The sequence below is a fragment of the Girardinichthys multiradiatus genome, chromosome 8, assembly GCF_021462225.1.
Source record: "Girardinichthys multiradiatus isolate DD_20200921_A chromosome 8, DD_fGirMul_XY1, whole genome shotgun sequence".
Classification (NCBI taxonomy): domain Eukaryota; kingdom Metazoa; phylum Chordata; class Actinopteri; order Cyprinodontiformes; family Goodeidae; genus Girardinichthys; species Girardinichthys multiradiatus.
In genome coordinates, this window is record NC_061801.1 from 32352421 (window position 1) to 32377053 (window position 24633).

Consider the following 24633-nt stretch of genomic DNA (forward strand, 5'->3'; position numbering starts at 1 on the left):
CAACATTCAAAAGTGACCAAAACATCCGCCAGAAAGCATAGGAACTGAGAAGTGGTCTGTGGTCCCCTCCTGCAGAACCACTCCTTTATTGAGTGTGTCTTGCTAATCGCCAAAGATTTCCCCCTGTTGTCTATTCCATTTGCACAACAGCGGTGAAATTGATTGTCAATCAGTGTTGCTTGCTAAGTGGACAGTTTGATTTCACAGAAGTTTGATTTACCTGGAGTTATATTGTGTTGTTTAAGTGTTGCCTTTATTTTTTTGAGCAGTGTACCACACAGCCAGTAGTTAGACACCTTGATAATATGCCTATTTACTTTATGTTGGATGCTTCATGAGTGTGAAACAAAGGAAGCAGGCAGAACAAAATAAAGATTCAAAACCACCCAGTTGAATATACAGGATACATTGTAGATGTGGTTACATTACCACCACAAACTTCAATGTATTATTTCGAGATTGTATAAGTGGTGAACACAGAGTTACACATAATTATGAAGTGGAAGGAGAAACACGTATGGATTTTAAGATCTGCACAAGAGAAAACATAAAAAGTGTGTTGTGCATTTTTTGTTTAGCTCCTTTTTACTCTGATATGCCCTAAATAAACTTCTAACACCAACTGCCTTCAGAAGTTAGCTTATCTTAGTAAATACTTAACCTAAATGTAATGTAATGTAAAAAAAAAAAAAAACTGTGAAGGACTCATAGGTTTCTTAGAGAACATTAGTGAAAAAACAGTATAATGAAGAGCAAGGAACACATCAGAAAGAACAGGGATAAAGTTTTGGAGAATTCTAAAGCATGGTTAGGTTATAACCCAATATCCCAGATATCACTGACCAAAAAACATTTTCTGAAAATGAAAAGAGTATGGCAGAAACATACCCATTCACTGAAAGTGACAGGCTGGACAAGGAGAGCATGGATGAGTTATAAAGATTCATAGCTCAGGTGGGGCAATCTATTGACAGCACAACTATTTAAAGGGCATTCCACAAATGTAGCCTTTATGGAAGAGTGGCAAAAGAAAGTCCATATTTAAAAAAAGCCACAAGTCATGTGTTCAGTTTGCCACAAGCATGTAGAGGACACAGCAAATATGTGAGAGATTGTGCTCTGGTCAGATGATACCAAAGTTGAAAGAAATACATGCAAATGCTATGTGTGATGAAAAACATAATTCTGAAGGACATTGTCCCTATCATTAAACATAGTGGTGGCAGCATCCCACAGTGGGGTTCCTTTTTTTCAGAAGTGACTTGGAAGTTGGTCAGAGTTCATAAGAAGATGGATGGAGCTAAATACAACACTATCCTAGCAAAATACAAAACAAAAAATATTAGAAGCTGTACAAACCCGAGGGTGGGATGGAGGTTCACCTTCCGGCAGGACAATCACCCTAAACATACAGCCAGAACTGCAATGAAATGACTTAAATGAAAACATAGAGTTTGTCTAGAGTTCTCCAGTTAAAGTTCAAACCTCAATGCATTTGAGACTATAGACAAAATTTGAAAATTGATGTTTGCAGACACTCAGCCTCTCCAAACTAAGTTCGAGCTAGATGTTTTCCTCTGAACGACATCTACAATTCTTTAAGTAACCAAGGAAGAACAGTTGACCTCTACTTAAGCACCTAGGTTTCCATGGCCTGATGCATCATCAACAACCTATACCCATGCATTCTTGAACTGGTGTGTTGCATATTAAATTAGCCTTTATATAGTCACTCACTCATATTGGGGCTCATGTAGGTCATTCCAGGTTAAAAAAAGTTATAGTCTTCTCAGCCAATAGATAGTTCTCCTACCCTCAGGTGTTGTCCCATCTCATCTATAATGCTTCATTAGTATAGATGTAAGGCCTCTTATTAACCTGCTCTTGTTTTCTGGTAAGTTGTAATCAGCAAGTTGAAGGTTTAATCCCAGCAGCAGCTCAAATATATCCTGTGGTTGTGCCCTTAAGTAATGCTCTTAACTGCTTTAACCGCAATTTTGAAGAAATTAGGCTGTTAGCAAGTTGCAAAAAAAAAAAAAAGGAAAGACATTTTTATCAATAGCTTTCATATCTGGGTTTGTTTTTATCGTTACATAAATTAAAGTTACACAAGAACAAGAAGACATGTTGACACACACAAAGGGAATAGAAGGGATTTGGTGCAGGTCTTTTTCATGTAGTATTGTGGTAATTTATTCAGAATCCATTTTAACACATTGTGCATGCCTAAGTGCCAATTTTCTTTTTTGGTGAGTTTCCATGATTTTATGTCCCATAAAAACACATGATGTTTGCCCCACAATAGCCTATTTAAGTTACATTAGTGCTGAAAATTCCCCAGTAAAGAAAATTAAGCCATGATACTGCAAGATCATCTCTGTTAGTTATCTTCTCCCTGCCGAGATGTGCCACTTTGATGCCCTGCAGAGAGCTGAATGAGTCTCTTCGATGAGAGGTCTAAAACTGTGGGGTTTACCCTGAATTCTGTCAGTATTTTCTTCCCTTTCTATACCATACCAATCATAGCTGTAGTTTGAAACCATAATATAAGTGTTATTTGACACTGTTTAGTCTTTGTAATTTGCTGTGTAGCTTATGATCAGTTTGTAGCTTCCTTCACTTTATATGTATTCCAGTTTGAAGTTGCGTTACCTGACTGCTTCAAATAAATCCATAGTCATTATGAAAAAAAAATCCCTTTTTGTAGTTTTCTACATGCTATTTAGGGGACACTTGAAAGGAGGTGCTCTGGTCATGTGAGACATGTGGTGGCAGCATTAATATGAGGGAACAGAATAGATGACAAAAGCATTCCATTGAATCCAGTCTCCAATGACGAATAGGCGCAAAAAAAAAAAGCCATTGTTGAAAGTCAAAATCTGCACCTGTCCAATCAGGATGTGTGGCAAAACTTTTACATTACTGCTCACAGATGCTCACCATCCAATATGACTGAGCATGAGCTATTTTGCAATAACAAATGGGCAGAAATTTCAATCTCTAGATGTGCACAGCTGGTAGAGAAATACTCCATATAACTTGTACTGTAGCTGTTTTTGCAGTGTAAGGGGTCTGTACAAAGCATTGACTTAGGGGGGCTGCATACAAATGCATGGCACTCTTTTTAGATTTTTAGAGAACAATGTATCAGTTTCATTCTGCTTCACAATTACCATGTGCCACTTTGTGTCGGTCACACAAAATCCCAACCAAAGCCACAGATGTTTTGTGTGTTTGGAATATAAAATTAAATGTTCAAATGTGAATGTTGAATTAAATTTTTTCTTAAGGTTTAACTTGATTTTCTATGACAGATTGGTAACAGGGCAAAGGAGAAACAATCTGTCATGATTCAATAATAATAATAATAATGGCATTTTGGCCACACAAACAAACTGTAATGGCTTTCCAATGTTGTTCAATTCATCTTAAAAGCTTAACAATCTGTCTTCATGATGTTTGTTTTATCGGTTTTGATGGCTCAAACATGGCCAGGACAACAGACATTTCCTCACACACCCGCTTCCACTGTCACATGTGACCTTGCAGCCTCTGTGCTTTGCTTGCTTTAAAAGCACAGTGTAGCGCCCAGCAGTCTGTCTGCAATGCACAGCTAATTGGCTTCAGCTCAGTGTTCACTGTTAACGTCTCATTACGCATTCCACTTAAAATAACTTCCACAAGTTTGCTTGTGTGCAGGGATTATTAAAAGTCAAGCAAGCCTTTAATTAAAGGCCCCAATCGTTTAGTAAATAAAATTATATCTCAATTGCTGGTTTCTTTTGTCCTTACTGAGTCCTTTATAAAAAAAAAAATTTTTAAATTTAAAAAAAAAGCTTTAAATATCTAATTGCAAAATAAGTTTTATGATTATAAGATTATTTCAGCAATATCTACCATAGCACACTTTAGGCCGATATAACAGCAGGGACGTTATTGAAATTAAAGAGTACAACAAAGTATTTGCTCTTGACTTCTCTGGTCTTATTCATAAAGAGATTCGTTCACTACATATCAGAAAGATAGACATTCTTAATTTTAGAGAATAATTCAGCACACTGTGCTGTAATTTACAAGACTGCTCCATTTTTATTTGCAGAGACTAAGGGGATCACCAGCTTCTGTCTCAGAGGAAGATGTGTCTGAATAAGGGTGAGGTCAATGCTTTGTCAATTAATTAAAATAAAGGACAGCTTTTTTCCACAGTACAAAATGGATACTTTAGTGCAGACAAGAGTCTGCACTCTGCGTGAGAGTCTGTGGTTGATTTAGAGTATTTCAAACTTTGGAGTGCTTTTAATCTTTACGGGGGTTAACCATGAATTGCAAACTCAAAGCAATCCTAATTGATGCCAGTTTAAGGTTTTCTTTGTATTTTGTAACTAGTCTAAGAATTCAAGATTAAATAAGGTTTAATCATTGAAGTAGGTTGTGGTAGAACATGTCTAGCTTAAAGACAAATTTAATGTCAAGTTAAGGACACAAAACACTCACTCTAGGTACAATTCTGTGAAGTCTACAACAGCAGCAAAAGAAATATTTGGAGTTATTACACCCTTCTATGCAACTGATCTTCAGTCAGTCATTTTCTACCACTTCTTCTATAGTGGGTCACAGGGAAGCTGGTGACTATTGCCAGCAGTATATGGGCAGGAGGCAGGTACACCATGGACAGATTGCCAGTCCATGCACACACTCATTTGCACCTAAGGGCAATTTAGAGAAACAATCAACCTAACAGTCATGTTTTTTTTTTAGGCTGTGTGAGGAAGCCAGAGTACCCAAGCATGCACGGGGAGAACATGCCAAGTCCATGCAGAAAGACGCCCAGCCAGGAGTTGAACCCAGGACCTTCTTGCTGCAAGGCAACAGTGCTACCAACTGTACCACCTCACCATATAACTAGATCCATCTTACTGAGGCACATGCCCCTGGTTATATCTTATTTCAGAATTTATTTCAGTATTTCTCCCAAATGGACTTTCACAATGATTTCAATGCTGCCATCAACATTGTTTGTGCATATTGTTCTATCACACTTTTTCCTTCCACTCAGCTTTCTGTTGTTATTCTATTAAACAGCATTCTGTGAAAAGCCAGGTACTTCAATAATGACCTTTTGTGGCATGTCCTTGACTGCTGCACAACTGTCAAGTAACCATGCATCTTAATGCATTAGAAAGTTGCTGACAGCTCACAGTTTCTGTCTGTTTCTGCCACACATTGTCCTTCCACGTAACTTTTCATTAATAGGCTCGGATATAGCATTCTGTAAGTCAGCTTCTTTAACAATGACATTTTGTTGTAAACCCTCCTTTTGGAGAGGGACATCGACTGAGTCTGGATAACTGTCAAAAAGTGTTTTCTACAATTGTGTAACCCATAACAATACAACATTTTTAACAGAAATGAGTGCTAGAAATTTATTCCTTTGTGTAATGAATTTATACAATGTATAAGTGATTATGTAATATCAATTAATATTTAAGCGCTGCTCAATATTGCGCATAATTCACTATTCAAGGCATCGATTTCTGATTTTAAAAAAAACAACTACCTAGATAGCATCAGCTGCATTTTGCGAATTTCTAAATACTTCAGTGGGTGATGTTCCAGATCCTCAGTGAATTATGGGAACCTTTGTTGGATGGTCTGCTGAGCTAATTGGTACAAGAGCCTCAGGCAAACACGCATTTAACAAACTGAGGCCATGCATGTGTCGCTCGCCAGGCTAAGAAAGAGACAAATGCAGATTTAATCATAATAGATGGCTGTGCAAACATTGAATTTGATATATTGATTTTAGGTGCCGAAAAAAAATCTGAAATAAAAGGAACCGATTTTATCCTAAAAAAAACATACGGAGAGGGTATAGCCCACTGTAGGTCTACGGCCCTTTTTTCCAGGACGGGACATTGCTACACAGTGCATAATAATGCAGCTTAATAGGCTGTGACATGGCAAGACTAATTCTGTAAATAGACCAATAATGTGTCTGCATTCTTTTATTGTGATAATGTAGTGATGCTTCCATGAAGCAGGGGAGAGTAATGACCCGCACCTGCATGTGTTGGCACAGTGGGAGGCGCGCACAGACGAGCGCACACACACCCGCTGAAAACCTCAAGTGCAAGAAAGGAACACCCTTAAAATATTTTGAATAAAAAACAATTTAACAATCAGAATAATTACTGTCTTCTAATTTGCATAAGATGCGAGTTACATTTTTGCTGTAGATGAACACTTAAAAGGCATGCAGCATTAAGTAAGGATTAAAACCGCGGAATGAAGGGCAATTGCGCACCATATTGTAGCCTACATCTGCCTTTAAATCCACAACAAATTAATATAAGAGCTGCTGTGTTGTTACAGAACCAAGTGGAAGCTGTTTGACTAATACATTACGATTTCTTTCATAATAAAGACCGAACAGTCTGGATTAAGATTTGTGGTTATATTCTTATTTTTTTTTAATCGGTTAGAAAGCAATACATAAACGAATAATTATATGTTGAAAATAAAATCAGTGCTGTGCTGTAATGCAGACTCGATTCAGAACGTTTTGACAAAATGAGGTGAAGCGTTTTAATATGGAAATCACTGGCCCGGGGGCATACGTCATTTATTGACAGATTTGATGTTAAATGTCTCAGGCTCACTTAGTCTTGTAGCTCTTAATTTATTATGTTTTTTGGACTCTCTCTCTCTTCTCTTTCCAGTCTCCAGTTCTGACCCGCAGAGGTCACACAAGCAATTCTTTTTTTAAACGCATGATTAATTCCTCACTAGGGCGAGCGGCTAATGCATTACGAAAAAAGTGAAATGTATTCCAACGGGTCTAATAGCGCTATTGTATTCCAATAAGGCTTTTTCCTGCATTACGTGGTTTAGTCATGCTCTGCTTTTGATAAAACGTCAGGCAAGCTTCATCCCGGGACACAGAAAGTTGTTTCATTATGTTTTCCCAAAGTCGCCTCCATTGTTTTATTTTGTTGTTGTTTTTTGCCTTATATGTTAACTAAGAGATCATAAACGATCTCTTCATTTATCAAATAAAACAAGAATAAAGCTGTCGGAATCCTTTACTTTATCTTTACTTTTTCACTTTTCCGAAAATGTACATTAAAAAAAAATCCTGCTACCCATTTTATGTTTATTGTGCGCGGACACCCTCCTCCGCCCCGTCCCACCTTGGTGTCCGCGAGACAAAAGCGCGCGCCGTGACAACCTAAATTGGTTTAATAAGGAGCAGATGGGGTCTCGTGCTTTCCTCGGTGTGTCGCTCGTGCATCAGGGGCATGCGCGCAAAGAAAGCGACCCGCCAATGTTAATCAAGATGCTCTTGTGTTAAAAAGGAAATATATCAGGAGAGAATTACAGATAATTTCAAAAACCTGGACCCTGACTGCTAAGGCAGGGATTTATGATTTAAAATTATTAAAATATAAAAAGACAAATACTTTTTTTTTTTATTAAAAATATTAAAAAGTTGGATTTCGAAAACTGTAAATTTATTTTTGATTTTTAACTTTTGTGAAAATGTCTTGAGTTTATAAAACAAATTTTAAACCGCAGCTTTGCGAAGAAAGACTCGAGAGAGATTGTTCATTATTGCAACCTTTATGTCCATGATTGCTCGTTTCTTTCTTAATTCTAAAAGCAAAATGCTAATGATAACATTTTCTTGAAAAAAGTTATTTATATTTAATCAGATTAAAAATCTTTGAGATATTAGTTTTGTATAATGATAAGTCTTATCCCAACTCATAATGTATAGAGTTGTTCTGTGTCTGTCCCAGACATTAAACATGTCTGTTGGAGTAGTTGTGCTGCATGGGAAAAAGTCTAAGAACTTTAAAGATTTATCAAGACAACCCTTGCCCTATGAAGAGTTAAACAGTACATTCATCCTTTATAAAGATGTACCTCATGGTTATGGTACAATTCTACAGTATTCCTATTGAACTGAGCATCACTTGCGAGTTTCGTGTAGCTCTATACGTCTTGGCTCCTTAAAAAACCTAATTTAAAAAAATAACACAAATGTTTCTTAAAGTTTGAGGAGTTTAAGGTGCAATTTATAGCAATGTGCACTCCTTCTGAGCTCCTCTTACCTTCAATTACAACAGATGATACCCCATAGGCTACAGTGCGCTTCCTGCTGCCGTGCATCCCTTGGGACCAACCTGCACATACAGGGAGAGTCAAGTTTCCAAAAGCCTTCTCAGCGTTGAATGTGGGTATCAGCTGGTCTGACCGACATTATTCTGATCCCCCAGACTGTAGCCTATACCTGTCTGTCTGCTGCATCAGCTTTTATTTCCCCCTCTCTGCTGCTTCTGTGGTTGGAATATTGTTTTAGTCCACACTGTGTCTGTATTTAAAAGCCACATTTCCTTATGCCACTCTTTGCTTCTGGTTGTGTCTGGTGCCAGCAGTTTCTTTTAGCATCAGTTTACTGGTAATTAATTTGTAACTCAGATAGAGCCGGGTAAATGCTGCATAGGGCCCTGAGCAGAATTTGATTGGGGGCCTTCCAACTACTATTAGGTCCCACAACTCAGAACTCATAAGTGTGCAATTTAAAATACAGTTCTTAAGGAAATTCTGTTATACCTATAAAATATAATACTGGTTGAGAGGAGGATGGAAATTAAAAGAACACACATTGACCTCAATTTGTATTGTGTAATTTCCTGCAGTACTAATCCATACATTATGATCCATATGTGTGTTTGTTGTCAGTGCTCTTTTGTTGGGGAAATTATGTATAGATAGAATCTTTAAAAGATTAATAAAAAAAACTTTGGGGAAAGCCTATGTTTTACAATATTATTGAAAATAATAACCCCTAATGCACTTTCTCAGAACATAAGAACATTTCGCATTTGACCAATTTGAGTATTTCTAATACAGAAATGTTATGTTATGTTATGTTATGTTATGTTATGTTATGTTATGTTATGTTATGTTATGTTATGTTATGTTATGTTATGGCCAATGCAATGCGAAAGACTGCTTACTTGACAGCTATCAAGCAGAGAACTACAAAAAATTTACTTCTAAAGATGCTGACTGTTCACAGAGAACTGTATCCAAGCATAATAGTAGGAAGTTGAGTGGAAGGAAAAAGTGTGGTAGAAAAAGGTGATCAAGCATAACATCTTATAAATACAGATATTTACGCTAGTAGTCTGTATTTGTTGTCAATGTGCTCCAGACAAAATAAAAGTCACAAATTGTCTGCACAAGAAAAAAAACAGATTTTAAAAACATCTTTCTTTGTGGGGGGTAGAGGATTTACCCTGGGCACGTCCCCAGTAAAATAGGTATTGTGATGCTTATGTGTCAATATTCAACAATAAAATATTTTACTCAGACAAGAAACATTGTACAGTTTGACCACTGTGATTTATTAAACACCACAGGCCAAATGTTTGGAAGCAATGCCAAGACAGGCCAAACATTTGAAAGCCACTTCAAGTTACTGTTCACAATGTCTTTCTAAAAAAGCAGTCTCATTTCAGTGGATTTTGAGATGTATTTACTGCATTATCAGATTTTGTTTCGATTGATTTACATTATTTTCCATAATTAACTTTCAGGTATCAATGTAACCAGACCAGAAGAGCTTAATTTTAGAGTTGATATTTGCAAAAGGGAATGAGAGTTTGCATGATGTATATAAGTCATGCTGCTGTTAAAGCCAGAGGAGGTTCCTTTGATGAAAGCAAGGTATAAGCAAGAATGAAAAAAACAATACCTGATTAATTATAATCACAATGTATTGTGGTAGGCGACTCTTAATCATAATGGTGTTTATTTTGTTGCAAAGTATACCACTTTTTTTTTTATAAATTCAATCTTGCTTTCAAGCCTAACTCAAGGATTGCACATTTAGTTTAGCACAATCAGCAATGCCTATCACACGTAAAACTGTACATTTGTAAAATGGAGTTGTGTGACATTGTTGGTTTGGAAACCTTAAGAAGCTGTTTAGTTTACTTATGCCTTGGGCCGGCTCTCTGAAATCAGAGCAGACGTCATCCTTATATCTGCCAGCTTGGACAGTTGTGGAAATGTGAATTTATTTCATGATGATCACTGATAATGCAAGTAAATTAATGAACTCGTGTTGAAGTCTGGGTTTATTTGGATGAGTTCTTTAAACTGGCTTCTTCTTAGAACGGCACTCTTGGTTTTGCAACATTTGATCGGTAGTTGGAGAGACTTCATTAAAGCAGTTTAGTGGGACGGAGCAGCAAAGCGTGTGGAGGAGAGGGTAGGAAAAGTGAATAAAAGCTGCTCTGAACGCTGGGCTGAGCTCACCCTGCACGCCAATCAAGCTCAAGGCAGGTAGAGAGAGAGACAGACAGAGAGAGAGAGAGAGAGAGAGAGAGAGGAGGAGCGCGAGACTAGGACGGCGCGTGGCAGCTCTGAAAAGTGGGATAAAGCCTGCGCGAGCCCCGCAGTTTACGCACATCTCACGAGCGGGTTCAGTCCACAGTTAAAGACTGTTACCTCCAGCGCGAGCTTCCCGGAAATATCAAAGTGAGAAAACAATGAGTTTTTTAATGGTGCGCGGGATGAATCGATGCGGTTTGTGACGGGGTAACTTATTCTTTGCGCGATTGGAAAAACCCGAAAAAGTCAGAGGTGAGGACTGTTTGTTTCTTTACTTTTACTTTAGTTGAACGCTAAAGTGTCCCCAAAGATAAACGTTTCCGTTTTTATCTTTTTCTATCACATTTCGCTGGATCCTGAATGACTTCGCAATTTTCAGCACATTATTATTATTTTAATTATTAAAATGAATTAATCATTTTTCAATAGTAAAATAACAGTTTAAAGTGGTTAGTTCTACGTTCCATTTAGGTTAGATATGTTCCTGTGAAGCGAAGTAGTGTTTTGTCTCTATCATTATTTTGTATGCGACGTACGTATTTGTTACAAAAATAATAAAAATATCATTATAAATACCAATGAAAAATCGTTGCAAAAGAAATTTGCTTTTTTCGCGGCCCTCGTCATTAATTTGGCTCGTTGGCCAGTTCTCATTCAATTTAGAAACGTGCATACGGTTTTAAATACAATGCACATAAACATAGGGCTCTGCAATCAACTTAAGATGTAACTTGGCTTTTCTTGAGCGTCTTTCTGATTAGGTACCAACGTTTTGCAGTTTGAAAGTTCCTTTCTATAAAACCAAAATTTTTCTTACGGGCCTCATAAAGTCACTGCATGCAGATATCTTTTTCAAGTGCTTTCTGATTTTAATTAAACAATCAGAGTAAGATCAAATTAGTTTTTGCCAACCAGCTCTTAAAATCTGAGTTTAGATTTAGATTCAGGCTGAACTGAAACTCTTTAGCGCAATTCAGACAAGACAATAAATAAACTACATTAAACAACACATAACCTAAAATATGTAAGTGATTAAAAAGGATAAGATAAAGGAACGTTTAAGGGCGCATGTATGTAAGATAATTGGCAAATACAGTTTGCCTTTTTTAAGCAGTCCTTTATTAGAGATGTTCACAAATGATGGAATGAAAGACTTAGTGTGTTATTTTAATGCGTACATTTTTCTGACTATTTTAGCATGTTGAACTTTTGCTTTTATTACCGTCATTATAATGCATATGTTTTAAAAGTACAATTTAAACCAGCAACAAAAAAGAAGCATGAACAGGATGACCAGATTGCATGCAGTGAACATTAGAAACAAATAAAAGTGATTTAATAATGATGAATTGCTGTTTAATTTCTGCAAAGGTTTGACTGTAGGCTGCTTACATTTGCACCCCTTTTTAGTGCTCTTGGGGCATTTTAGAATTGAAACTTTAATTTGTACATATCTTTCTATCATAAAAATTATGTTGAAGAAGATAGAAAAATTGAATGGTAAAGTTTTTGCCATTGACTGAATTGAAATTAGTGGTACATTTTACAGGGGGAATGGATTACTAATGTTTTAATTTATTTATTGATTTAGTTAGTTAGATTGTAATTTATTCCCCTCTGAATGATATTGAGAAAGTTGTGCTTTTCTCCCTCCTTCATATTGTTCACAATCAACTGCTGAAACACAAAAGCAACAATCTATAAAGCTGTGACAATATTTTTGAACAAAAAAAATGTTAAATCCTGAAGATGGAGGCTTTAAAACTAAACTAATAATTTCTTTTTTTTTTTTTTTTACATTTTTCTTTTTTGTGTTTTTTTGGAAATACAAGGAAGGTTGCTATTAAGTGAAAATACATTTAAAAGACAAAAAATATTTTCTATACGTCTTACAAGGTTTTCAAAAAAATATTGTATTTGACATGAGAAATTGGAAAATGATGTTTTGCACTAGGTCTTTATTTTTCTTATCTACCTTTTCCTTTCCTTTAAATTTGTTTATATTCTTCATCAAAATCTAATTATATTTTGCAACAGTTAGGCAGTGTGTGCATATTACAAGTTAATTATGCAATACGTTGGCACATGGTAACTGCAACAAGATTTTTTTTACAGTAAAATGATGACCACACTTCTTTGTTTTCCCTTTCCAACAGGTTAATCTGCAAAACAAATTATTCCAAGCATGGACAAGGCTCATCTTTCAAGCCCCAATGAAATAATAATGACAAATTCAACAGGCTCTTATCAACAGGAGCCTCTCACTCCACCCAGGCCAGCCCATCTTCACTCCTCTTCCTCTTCATTATCCTCCCCATCTCCTTCCTCCTCATCCCCCCTCAAACCCAACCAGGTGGGTCAGGTCATCTTGTATGGCGTTCCTATTGTGTCACTTGTCATTGACAACAATGAGAGACTTTGCCTGGCGCAGATTTCTAACACTCTCCTGAAGAACTACAGTTACAACGAGATTCATAACCGCAGAGTGGCACTGGGGATCACCTGTGTCCAGTGCACTCCAGTTCAGCTGGAGATCCTCCGCAGGGCTGGTGCCATGCCCATCTCGTCACGCAGGTGCGGCATGATCACCAAGCGTGAAGCTGAACGTCTGTGCAAGTCCTTCCTGGGAGAGAACGCGCCACCGAAACTGCCTGACAATTTTGCCTTTGATGTGACACACGAGTGTGCGTGGGGTTGCCGGGGTAACTTCATACCTGCACGCTACAACAGCTCCAGGGCCAAATGCATCAAGTGCTCCTTTTGTAACATGTACTTCTCTCCAAATAAGTTTATTTTCCACTCTCACCGCACACCAGACGCCAAGTACACCCAGCCTGATGCTGCCAACTTCAACTCCTGGCGAAGACACCTCAAACTGTCCGACAAACACCCACCGGATGAGCTGATTTACGCATGGGAAGATGTCAAAGCCATGTTCAATGGAGGTAGCCGAAAGAGAGCACTGCCGTCATCAGTCCAATGTGCTTCAATGGGTCCCATGAAGAGTCTCTCAGGTACAGTGCCGCCTCATATGATAGGAGCTGACCTGGGTGCACAGAAAAGAACCCGCTTTGAGGACGAGGAAGATCTGGACGGAAACAGTCTCTCTCCACGCAAAACACCACGCAACTACCCTGTCATCCCTGTCCCAAGCAAAGGCTTTAGCATGCTACAGAAGTTCCCCCCTACGTCACTCTTCCCGTCCCCTTACCCGTTCCCTGCATTTGGCCTCTGCCAGCAGAAAAAAGAGGACAGTGATGTTTCGACTGTGCAGAAAGGACCAGGGCTGTCAGGTCTCTTATGGCCTGGCCGCAAAGATGCTTTCTACCCTCCATTCTGTATGTTTTGGCCCCCGAGAGCAGCAGGAGGAATTCCTGTTCCTACCTACCTTCAGCCTCAGCCAAGCACCCTTTCCTCCCTGACTGAAAACCAATCTCTCAGGCGGGCCTTTTTGGATCTGTCAGACACTAGTGATGCTGGGGCTGTAAGCAGCAATGGGAATGGTGTCAGTCCAGCTATGGCTCCCACCAATGGGACCACCACACAAAGATCTGGGTTGTTTGACACAGAGTGCACAACAACAACCCCAGACCTTCGTCCTGTGACGTCAGAGGGATGGATCAAACTGTTAGAAAACCCAGCTCTCCAAACAAGAAAGCCCAGCTACGGCTCTGCCTTCCGCCCAGTCGTTAAGGATGCAGAGAGCATCGCCAAGCTCCACGGCAACACTGGAAGAGTCAACGGAGCAACAGATGAGGACTTTGGAGTTGTGGTTCCTGGATCAGACCGACACCAGCAGCTGTCGCCCACCAGCAGCTGCAGCTATGGCAGTGAAAGCGGAGGTGATGGGGAAGCAGAGGGAGCAGAGAGTGAGGAAGAGGGGGAAGTGGATGTAGAGTCTTCTAAGCAGGAGGACGAGGAGGAGGAAGAGAGTTTTACAAGCAGGCCGCCACAGACTCAGACCAACCTGTATCTCCCTGTTCTGAGTGACAGTGCTGGAGAGGAACGGGGGAAGGACAGGGGGAGTGGAGCAATGTATCCTGGAACCTCCCCAGGATCCTCCTCGAATCCCATTGTACAAGAGTCCCCCAGCCTACCTGCCTCTCCTCATGCTAGCTTGCCTCTCTCCAGCTCCACCCCACCCCACGGAGAGGACACAGCTTACAAAAACGTAAATATCCCCACAGGCCACTTTAGCTAATTATTATTTAAATGGTGCCGCAGTCGGGCAGTGCTGTGATCTGCATAAGCAGATTGATAGCCTGGTTTCTCCCAGTAGAAATTGAAACAGTCACCCCACTCTGATCTCAGCTAATAGGCCCAGGTGTGGATTGTTTAATGGACACTGTGTTTGTTCTGCCCCCATCACCCTAACCTGTTAGGGCAGCTTTAATCTTTAACCTTCTGACTCCCATATTAACCAGGCCTTTGACGGGAGGAAGGACTGTCAGAGGGAGAGTTGTCAAGACCAGCTAAAACTAATATTAAAACAGTTAACGTATTTATTGTAAAAATTACATAGCGCAATCATTTATTAAGCAAAAAGTGACGCATAAATCAGTGCTAAATTACTTTGATTGAACATTGATTTTGAAGAAAACCACATAAAAAACAGGAGGAACCTTCACAGCTCAGTTAGGCCAAGAAAACTGCATTTAGAAATAGGAAATAATGATAAATGTTTTTATTTGTTTATATGTAGATCATGTGCAATAAATATTTGTTATCCTTTTACAAGGTTCATAAAAACCGGGATGAAGGACTGCCTGCATATGCAACCAAAGACAATTCAAGCAGTTCTGGTGAGTGCATACATTTAAGGCTTTTTAGATGTTTTTTTGTTGTTGTTTATTAGTTTTTTACAATTTAAAGACCTGCACCTGATCTGTTTCATATGGGTTGGTTATCTGCTTTTCTTCAGTACCAGATCATGGTGGAAGGTCAAAACGTTTTTAAAATGAATAAATGTAAATGTAAACTTGTATCAAGTGAGTGGTATACATGTATTTACTGCCTGTCCTGTCATACACAAAATACACAGAATTCAAGCAGTATATTATGACTAGTATGGAGAACCTGACTGGTCTGCAGCTGTTCAGGCCCATATGCAACAAACTACAATGCAGCTATTTACCACAACCAGCATTAACTTATTCAGCTATTAGAACTACAGCGTAGTGTGTGTGTGTGTGTGTGTGTGTGTGTATGTGTATGTATAAGTATAAAGGGATAAAATGTAAAACGTTATTTACTAAACTTAATACCAGAATTTCAGTTATTTAATTATTCCACTGATAACTTTTAAAACTGCAAAATCTTTTTGTTCAAATTATACATTTCATATTTCATCATTTCTTGTCTGACTCAGTGGTTTTATAGTGTCCATGTGTCCCTGCGTGGCTCGCCTTCCTCTGAAGTTTCATTTGTTCCTCTCATCTCCCAAGATGACCCTTTTTCCTAAGGAAAATGTGTTCTACGTGTTTTCCCAACACTGAAATGCACACACTGTGGGCACACTTAGTTATCTCCAAGTGTCCGGATAACCAGCTCAACCAATGGGCCTTACTGAATCTCCCCTTTTCTGCCTTTCTCTCTCATTTTCTCCCAGATGAAAACAAAGAGCAGAGAAGTTTCTTTGTGCCTGAGAGTGAAACCTCAGCGCCTGACTACTGGAGGGAGTGCTCAGGTACGAACTTGCAGCTAAACTAATAAACAGCTGCTGCTTTCAGATGGCAAACAAAGCAATAACATTTTAAAAAGGCAAATTAGCTGTAAATTTAATTTCTGTGTTTTAGTTTAATTCTTATCTGGTTCTCATATTGCACCCTAAATGTCCCCAACCCAAGGGGAAACAATGACAAGATATTTAATGAGGAAATAAAGGTGCGCATAAAACTGGTAATGTTGATTAAATTTCTCACATGGTAAAACCAGGACTTCATGTTCAAACATTGCTGTTTTTTTCCTACTCTGTTACGAATGGCTGTCAGGATGCTTAATGCAATGAGTGGAAAGCTCCTCTGTATTCAGATGTGGAGTTAAGGGATTTATATAAATACATACAGAAATGAGAAAGCAGTAGAGAGCTGCCTCTCTTGCCATTTTGCTGCGGCGGCTCTATGTCGCCAGCAATGTTACTCTTAGGGGGGCTGTTACAGTTCAACAAGAAAACATCAGCTCAGAGATAAGCAGCGCGCTGGCAATCTCCATCCTAGGCCCATATCTTCACCAGCATAATTGCCTTTTTTCCCCTTTCTCAGCGCAAAACAGCCCTTCCCGTTTGAAAAAGATCACAGCTTATTGCCTTTTTATATCTGTCAGGAAGACATTAAAAGTGCTTTATGACATCTGTGCCAACATTTATATCTACACCCCCCGTTCCCTCAACCCCTGCACATGCAGACATTGTAATGATCCGCGCGCATAATGTATAATGTATTTCAAAAAAATTACACGAAACAAATTAAATGAGACCACCTTTCCCCTGATTGCCAAATGTCTCCCTGGGCGGTGGGAAGCTCTACGTGATTAGAAGGCCTGATTCCTCCGAGTCCCACCACTACCCTCCCTCCTCCACTGTCTTTACACTCTCCCTCTGTTTCTAGGGAGAAAAAATAATCTAATTTTCCATTTATGTAATGCAAACCGCCTTGGCTTTGACTATTCACGGTTAATTGACTGTCAAACGAGGTTGTTATCCTCGGGCACTGTCTGCAAATTTGCTTGTCAAATGAGACAGAGAGGCGAGGAGAGGAGGAGAGCTCTAAATGGGAGAAAGTGGAGGAAGCATGGGGAGACTGAAGGAGCCAGAACTTGAAATGACTGAAAGAGAATATACATGTTGAGGGCACTGGATTGCTTCATTTAAGCCAGAAAATGCCTCATTGTCACATACATGCATGCATGACAATGTAGACAAATTCAAACTGGTAGAAAACAGCATGTGATAGAGAGGTTTGCTATAGAGCCAAAAAAAGTTCTAAAGTAGAGAAGATTCATTTTTTAACACTAACAAAACTAAAGAGTACTGTTAAAATAAATAAAATGATAATTTAATTCTGGTAAACAATCCGTTTTTCAATTTTTCAGGGTTGATTGAATAGAATAGGGGTCAGCAGCATTGAGTAATTTTTGCCCTCACTCTCTCCAAATAAAATTTAGCAAGAGTCACAGAACCTTTATGGCGCTTCAAAAAAAAGATATACTACAGCTGTTCAACATAGTTTTCTTTTATGGTGTATTTTAAGAACCTCAATGTGATTTGTAGAGAATGGGATAAAAGGATTGTCTAAAGTTATTTAAAATACAAAAAAACATTTAATCTGCCACCCAATGACAACACATTAAACAGCTGAACAAAAAAATTAATTAAAATGATTCTTTCAGGGAGGGTCCCTACCCTTCTTTACAGACATTGCATGAATACCTTTTTTACCTTTATGTGTCTAAACTGCTCATCTCTGGATCACCTTCGGTTAAAGTCATAACGAGCCAATTTGGAAGAGACCCATATGTTCCTGAGCCATAGGTTGCAGACTGCTGGGACAGAACCGTTTACTGGCCATCCTGACATCATGTAGCAACAGTTGACAGCACCTGTGCCGCTGTTTAATTTAACATGTATTACACCATATATATCCTGCAAACACACACACTGAGCAGGATGGACAAAAAGGTTACAAAATCTCCAAAGTTTGATGCAGCGAAGTATGGCATCTTGGAGGGTGGCCAAGTCTTCTTTCCAGCTGTTAAGTATGGCAGAGGAACTGTCATGCCATGGGCTTGTTTCTCTACCAACAGCCCTGTGAACTCTGTTAGAGTGCATGAAATCAATTACTCTTAGATCCAGGATTCCCAAGAGTTTTTGCAAGGAGAAAATCTCAAAGAGCCCTCTATCTGTGTATGCTCCAACCTCCTGCAGCAGGAGTAATAGCAATCGTGCTATTGGAGATTCTGTTTAAGAAAATAATTTCCCAACATGTGATTTTTCTACACTTTATTAAAATTAAAGGTAGGATTCTTCTCAGTACTTTAGAGTAAAATTATGTAAGTGCCTAAAAGATTAACTTAGTTCAATTGTATTTACACAACTTAACCCTGGTTACCAATAACTTTGCAAGTGTCTGTATATTTTCTTCGACACATTTGGTTTTTTTTTTTCAGACTTACACTGACACCCAGAGGCCAGGAGATGAATTACAGCACTTTACAAAACTGGCAAAGAAGTGGCCTTTAGGGCGAAAGTACAAAGAGAGATCAAATTAAAAACATTTTTGAGTGCAAGCATTAAATGTCTTCACAGATATACTCTCTTATTATAAGTAATTAAAACTAAGTTAGGGGTCTATATGTACATTTGAACACCTAATAGTGCCTTCATAAGCAACACAGTTACAGAGGAATGAGAGAGAAAAAATCTCCCATCACATTCAGTTTGGTTTTATTACAAATTAGGACTTTTTTCTACCTTAAAGCTGTTAAGTAGCTGCATCTTTGTGTAAATTTAATATTAGGTTTCACTAAGTTCTCTTTCTTGAGCCATTCTTCCTGTTCTCCCTGTAGCGATGTATCTTGTCTAAAAATGGTATGTGCATATGTCCTCTGCATGTTTATCTCCGTATCTCCCATCAATTTTAACAAATTTGCAAAAATGTGCATTAATCATGAGACAATTTGCCCCAAGTTTATAATTTTTGAAAACTTTATGAGGTTATATCATGTGTTTGTTAAATCAATGTCTGTGCTTTTAGGGGATCAGAGCAGAGGTGCAGCCTCTCCTGTCACACTAAAGAAGGATGTTGAGAACATGGAGAAAGGTAGATGTTCTTTCATTTTTTAAATCTACAGGATAAGATTTTTGCACACCAATCTTAGATGCATTGTTCTTTCTCTTGATTCCCTAAACACAGTCTCATGTCTTCTTACTTTTTTGCCTTTCTGTAGAAGAACTGCAGAAAGTTCTGCTGGAGCAGATCGACTTCAGGAGGAGACTGGAGCAAGAGTTTCATGCGCTAAAGGGAACTTCACCCTTTCCTGTCTTCCGTAAGTCTGTTTTTCTTATCCCACTAATCTATAAATATTTATCTAGTTTTTGCACTCCAATACTATTTTTTGTCAGTTATCTATTCTAGCTCTCATGCTAATGTCTCTTCTTCTTTTCTTAATATGCACTTTCTTTTAGTTGCACTTTTTGTTAACTCTGTATTCGTTTATCAACTGATATAACTTCATTTTATTTGTTGCAAAAAAGGAATTCTCTATTTAATCATAAATGTTTTACATACATTTTTTCAGATAATTTTCAAGATCAGATGAAACGAGAGCTCGCCTACAGAGAAGAAATGGTCCAGCAGTTACAGATGGTGAGAATACTATTTACATGCAGAACACTGATAGGGAATAGGCTTTAAATGACTAAGAAACCACTGAAAATGGCTTGCATTATTAGTTCAAGCATGAATAACATGAAGACTGATTTCCAAGAATGTTTGAATAGAATCCAGTAAAAAAGGGAATTCTAAAGTCCTGTGTAAAATCAATACAGAAATAAAATTATCTTCATATAAGTTAGGACTTAAATCAACACTAGTTTTGTTGTTTATTTGTCCACCCAAAAGATGAAACCAATCAGGCAGTTCGTCTTTCATGGGTGAAAAGTTCCTCTGCAGCCGTCTGGTTGTTTCCATTGACATCAATCACAGGAGCAGCTGGCAGATCGGCTGACAGATGCTGTTTGTCTTTGTTTTCTGACACATGCCCGTAACCGTGTTCGATTGTACGCGCGTGATGGCAAACTGCATGCAGACCATATCCCTCATACACACATGCACACACATTTATGAGCAAGCTACATTTGTGTAACCATAAAAGCAGAAAACACAAAGACATGCAACAGATTTCATGCATTTGCGAGAGTTGATGTGTGCGCTACAGCACGCATGCACTGTAACTGACAAATGTGTCTAGAAGCAGCAGATGGATCATTCTGAGCGTAATGAGACATTCATTTCGCATAGACATTTAAATGAACTTTACAAATGTTTAATTTATGTGATGCATATTGAAATTAAAAAACTTTTTCCATTTTGCCATTATGTGCTAATTTAAAAACTGTTCTAGGGTCAGTGAAATTATAATAATGTGAGAATGAGATAAAGCATGGCTTTGTTATTATCACTGTGCCTTGTTTATTGTAAATGCATTTGACTAATTGGTTCTTTATTTGTCTTTTAGATTCCCTACGCAAATATCATCAGAAAAGAAAAGATCAGCTCCCATCTTCACAAGTAGCTGAAAAGGTGACTTCATTTGAATTAACTTGATGATATTCCTGATCAAATGATGAGCATAGACTAACTCTGATTTCTGTTTAATGCATTTTGTTTGCACATCTTTGACAAGAAAAACTCAGTCCCTTGCAAAAGTGTTTAAACCATTTAAACTTTTTCAAATTGCATCAACAAATCTCACTGTATTTTACTGGAACTGTTTGTGATAGACCAACACAGAATATTGTAAAATTGTGAAGTTGAAGGAAAATGACACATGGTTTTTAAAATTCTTTATAAAAACGTCTTTAGTGTTCAGCGCCCCTGGTTTTAAGTGCTTTGTAGAACCACCTTTTGCTGCAGTTACATTTACAGTACAAGCCTTTTGGGTGTATATCTCTACCAGCTTTGCACATGTTTACACTAGAATTATCCGATGGATTCTCATTTTGAATTAGGTCCGGGCTTTGACTGGACCATTACAACACATAAACATGCGTTCATCTAATCCACTGCATGTAGCTCTGGCTGCATGTTTAGGATCATTTTCTTGCTGGAGGGTTAATTTCCAACTCAGTTTATATTCTTTCTATATTTAACTCCATCTATCTTCCCATCAACTGTGGTCATCTTGCCCGTCCCCGCTGAAGTAACAATCCCCACAGCATGATTGTGTCAGAACCATGTTTTCCATAGGGATGGTGTTTTCAGGGTGATGTGTGGTGTTAGTTTTCCACCACACATAGCCGTTTGCATTTAGGCCAAACCGATTTTGGTCTAATCTGACCAGAGTACATCATCCTGTTTGTTCACTAATGTTCTCTAACAAACTTCTGAGGCCTTCACAAAACAACCATATCTATATTGCAATATAACTAAACACAAATGAACTACATTTAATAATTAAGTGACTTCTAAGGGCTTAAGGACATTGTTTGTACTGGATTTTACTTTTTGGTATTTCTGTATGTTAAATGTTGGTGAAGAAAAATGAACACTACACTTTTCAAATTTTTATATGCAGACATTTTTCGAAACACTACTTTTCCTTCTGCTTCACAATCATTTGTTACTTTGAGTTGGTCTATCAAATAAAATCGCAATAAATAAATTTAAGTCTGAAAAGTTACAAGGGTACAAATGCTACTACAATGTATTACATTTACATTCAAAATGGTGGTGGCTGAGTAATGTCCAACAGTTGAGCCTTGGTGGTTCTGCATCAGTATTTGAAAATGTAGAACTAATGTCTAGAACTATAATGACTACTGACTAATTAAATTATGCATTTTCTTCATTCATAGGTTGAGTCAATACGCTCAAGAGGCCAAAGCTGCTTGGACTTGTAAGAGTCACATATTTTCTCTCTAGAAGTGACATAAAAGCAGACATATCATATGTGAACAAAACACCAACATTAGGGATTCCAATATATTTACACATCTCTTGCATTTCCAAAGGACAGTAACTATTTGGCTCAGTCCTCCAATTCTTCTCAACTCATTTGGATGACTTCATGCTGCTTTTGTACCAGCATGTTGGTAAAAGATTTGCCAACTGTTTCATCTTCTCTTGGTCGAATTTCTTTTCCAAACTGACTGAACTTAAAGTGTCTGGAAAAATGGGATCATTGTTGGCATTTTACAATTGCCAGATTGCAAGCTTTATTCAACCAGGACCAAAGCAAATGCTTGGACGGAGGCTGTAGAGATCAACGAGCTGGAGAAAAAAATGCTGAAGACTGGGTGTTATTATGTGTGACTCTCACTGCTGTTGGCCTAATGCACAGGACTGCTGTGGCATTGGTATCAACAACCAATAGAGCCTGAACAACGGTTACCCTTATCAGGTATCAATATTTGATCCCAAAGGGATTCTTCTTGGCATGTTGACCTATGACCCTTCCTTTTGTACACAAATCATAATCACCAACGAGTATCATCAATTACAAGTGACACAGAAGCTCAGACTGATGTTTGAGGAAGGTGAAGAACCATTAAAAGAAAGTATTCAGATTATGAAATTACAAAAAAGGGTTTACCTGTAGACAGAACAGTGTATAGTACCCATCCTATCTTTAATGTACAAAAAGTATTATATTCACTGCAGATGTAACTCCCCTGTCAATACTCAATGTATCACATCTTAATTCTGTAGGAATTTACAGCAGCTGGAGTTTTACTAAAAGCTACAAATTTAGATTTTTACTGCTGCAAAAACCATAAATGTTCACTTTAAGGCAAAAGTATTATCCTACCATCAGCTAATAGATGGTGAACAGACAATTTTAAGGCCCTGTCCAAGTGCCTGCTTAGTGTATGGCCAGCAAGGAGAAGACTGCAGTTCATTATTGTTGTGTATCTGTAAATTACCTCACCTAACTGTATAAAATCATCGCACATTAAGAGTATTGAACCTTACAGTCTTTTATGTGTTTATTAATAATTTAAAACTAAAATTCTGAAACCCCTGTTGTGAAAATATTGTTTATTATAAATTTTAAAGAACATAATGATGATGAAGATGGTGTATTTAAGTGTATGTCAAGAAAAGTACAAATGACATCTCCCTCACCTGGTTTAGAGAAAGAATGGATGGAAGTTATCCTTTACTGATATGTTATTACTATAACCTGCTAATGCAGACGTATTTCAAAAATGTTCTTGTAGTTTCTCTACTATGTGTAAATAAAAATGTCTATACAAACAAAACTTTGTTGAATTTTTATTTTGCAAGATTTGCAATCTTTTTTTTTTTTAAACTTCCGACAAGGTAAAAAGAAAGTAACCAAACGTATTGTTGCAACTCATGAAGACATCTGGACTTCATGACCAGCAAAGTCAATTACAATAAACACAGTGTTTATTATGTTAGCTAGAAGCACAGCAAACAGACTTCTGTTTTACAGAAGTCTGTGTTTTGTTGCCATCAGCTACCTCTTGACATAATTTTTGATGAAGTATTAACTTGTCTTAGTGACTTTATTCCTGGAGTTAATTTAAATGAGCTGGTTTCCTGCCACAAGCTTATAAACGTTCAGTACAGTTCCCATACGTTTATCCCTTAACTTTATTGTTAGCCTACTTTTACAGTTCCTAAAACAGTTTGGGATCATTGTTCTGTTGGAAAACCCATAATGTCAAAGTCACAACTATCTAATGAAAGATTTTTGGTGAAGTTAAAGAATATGGAGGTAGTCACTAGGTAGGTTGTCACTGGCTGCCAGTCACCTCTGGTAGCCAAACAGATCTTCAGGATGATGCTACTATTACAGTGCATGGAAATTTGTACAGTTTTTTATAAGTTTTATACCCTCATACTGACTCCTTCAAACATAGTTCTTGGCATTTAGGCCAAATAACTCAATCTTTGTCTCATCACACCATGAAGCTTTTATGCAAAAAGCTTTTGCTTGTCCAAGTTAATGTAAAAGCTCAGTCCACTGTGAACAGTCACACTGGTGTTCCAGCATCTTCCAGTTTATGATAGGCTTGAGCCTTGATATGTCTTGGGATGTTCCTGAACATTCTACCAAATGCACTTTCCTCCATTTAGATTTGATGAGTGAAATTGTGACACAACAGGGCGCTTCAACCAGACAATGATCATAAACTGGCTTTGAAATGGATAAAGCTGGATAACATTAAGCTCCTGGAATGGCTCTGACCTCAAATCTGTTGAGAATTTATGGAAACCAACCAATTTAAATTAGCCTTGCCAAATTATTCCAAGAGTGGTCAAATGTTCCTGTCAGATTATCACAGGACCTTGCTGATGGGTCCTGAAAGGTGTTGTTTTCTCTGAAACTTGCCAAGGGACATTTATCCAAATATTAGTGAGCGTGAATTTATATATTTCAATCTGTATGTATAATTGTGACCCTGTATGGATTACAAAAAATCCACAATAAATTCTAACTTGAGCACCAAATTCCTGTTTTTGTTATTATTAAAGCTGTATG

General features: G+C 37.9%; 1 protein-coding gene across 1 annotated transcript; it reads left to right on the forward strand.

Annotated features, from left to right (window-relative positions):
- The first annotated feature begins 10466 nt into the window (after positions 1–10466).
- skor2 (SKI family transcriptional corepressor 2) lies at positions 10467–23383 on the forward strand. Its single transcript, XM_047373390.1, has 9 exons — positions 10467–10656; positions 12561–14575; positions 15143–15206; positions 16013–16090; positions 19155–19220; positions 19348–19446; positions 19699–19766; positions 20638–20702; positions 21977–23383. Exons 2-8 carry the CDS (start codon positions 12590–12592, stop codon positions 20692–20694), a joined length of 2418 nt encoding a protein of 805 aa, XP_047229346.1. The 5' UTR covers positions 10467–10656; positions 12561–12589; the 3' UTR covers positions 20695–20702; positions 21977–23383.
- The last annotated feature ends 1250 nt before the right edge of the window (positions 23384–24633 follow it).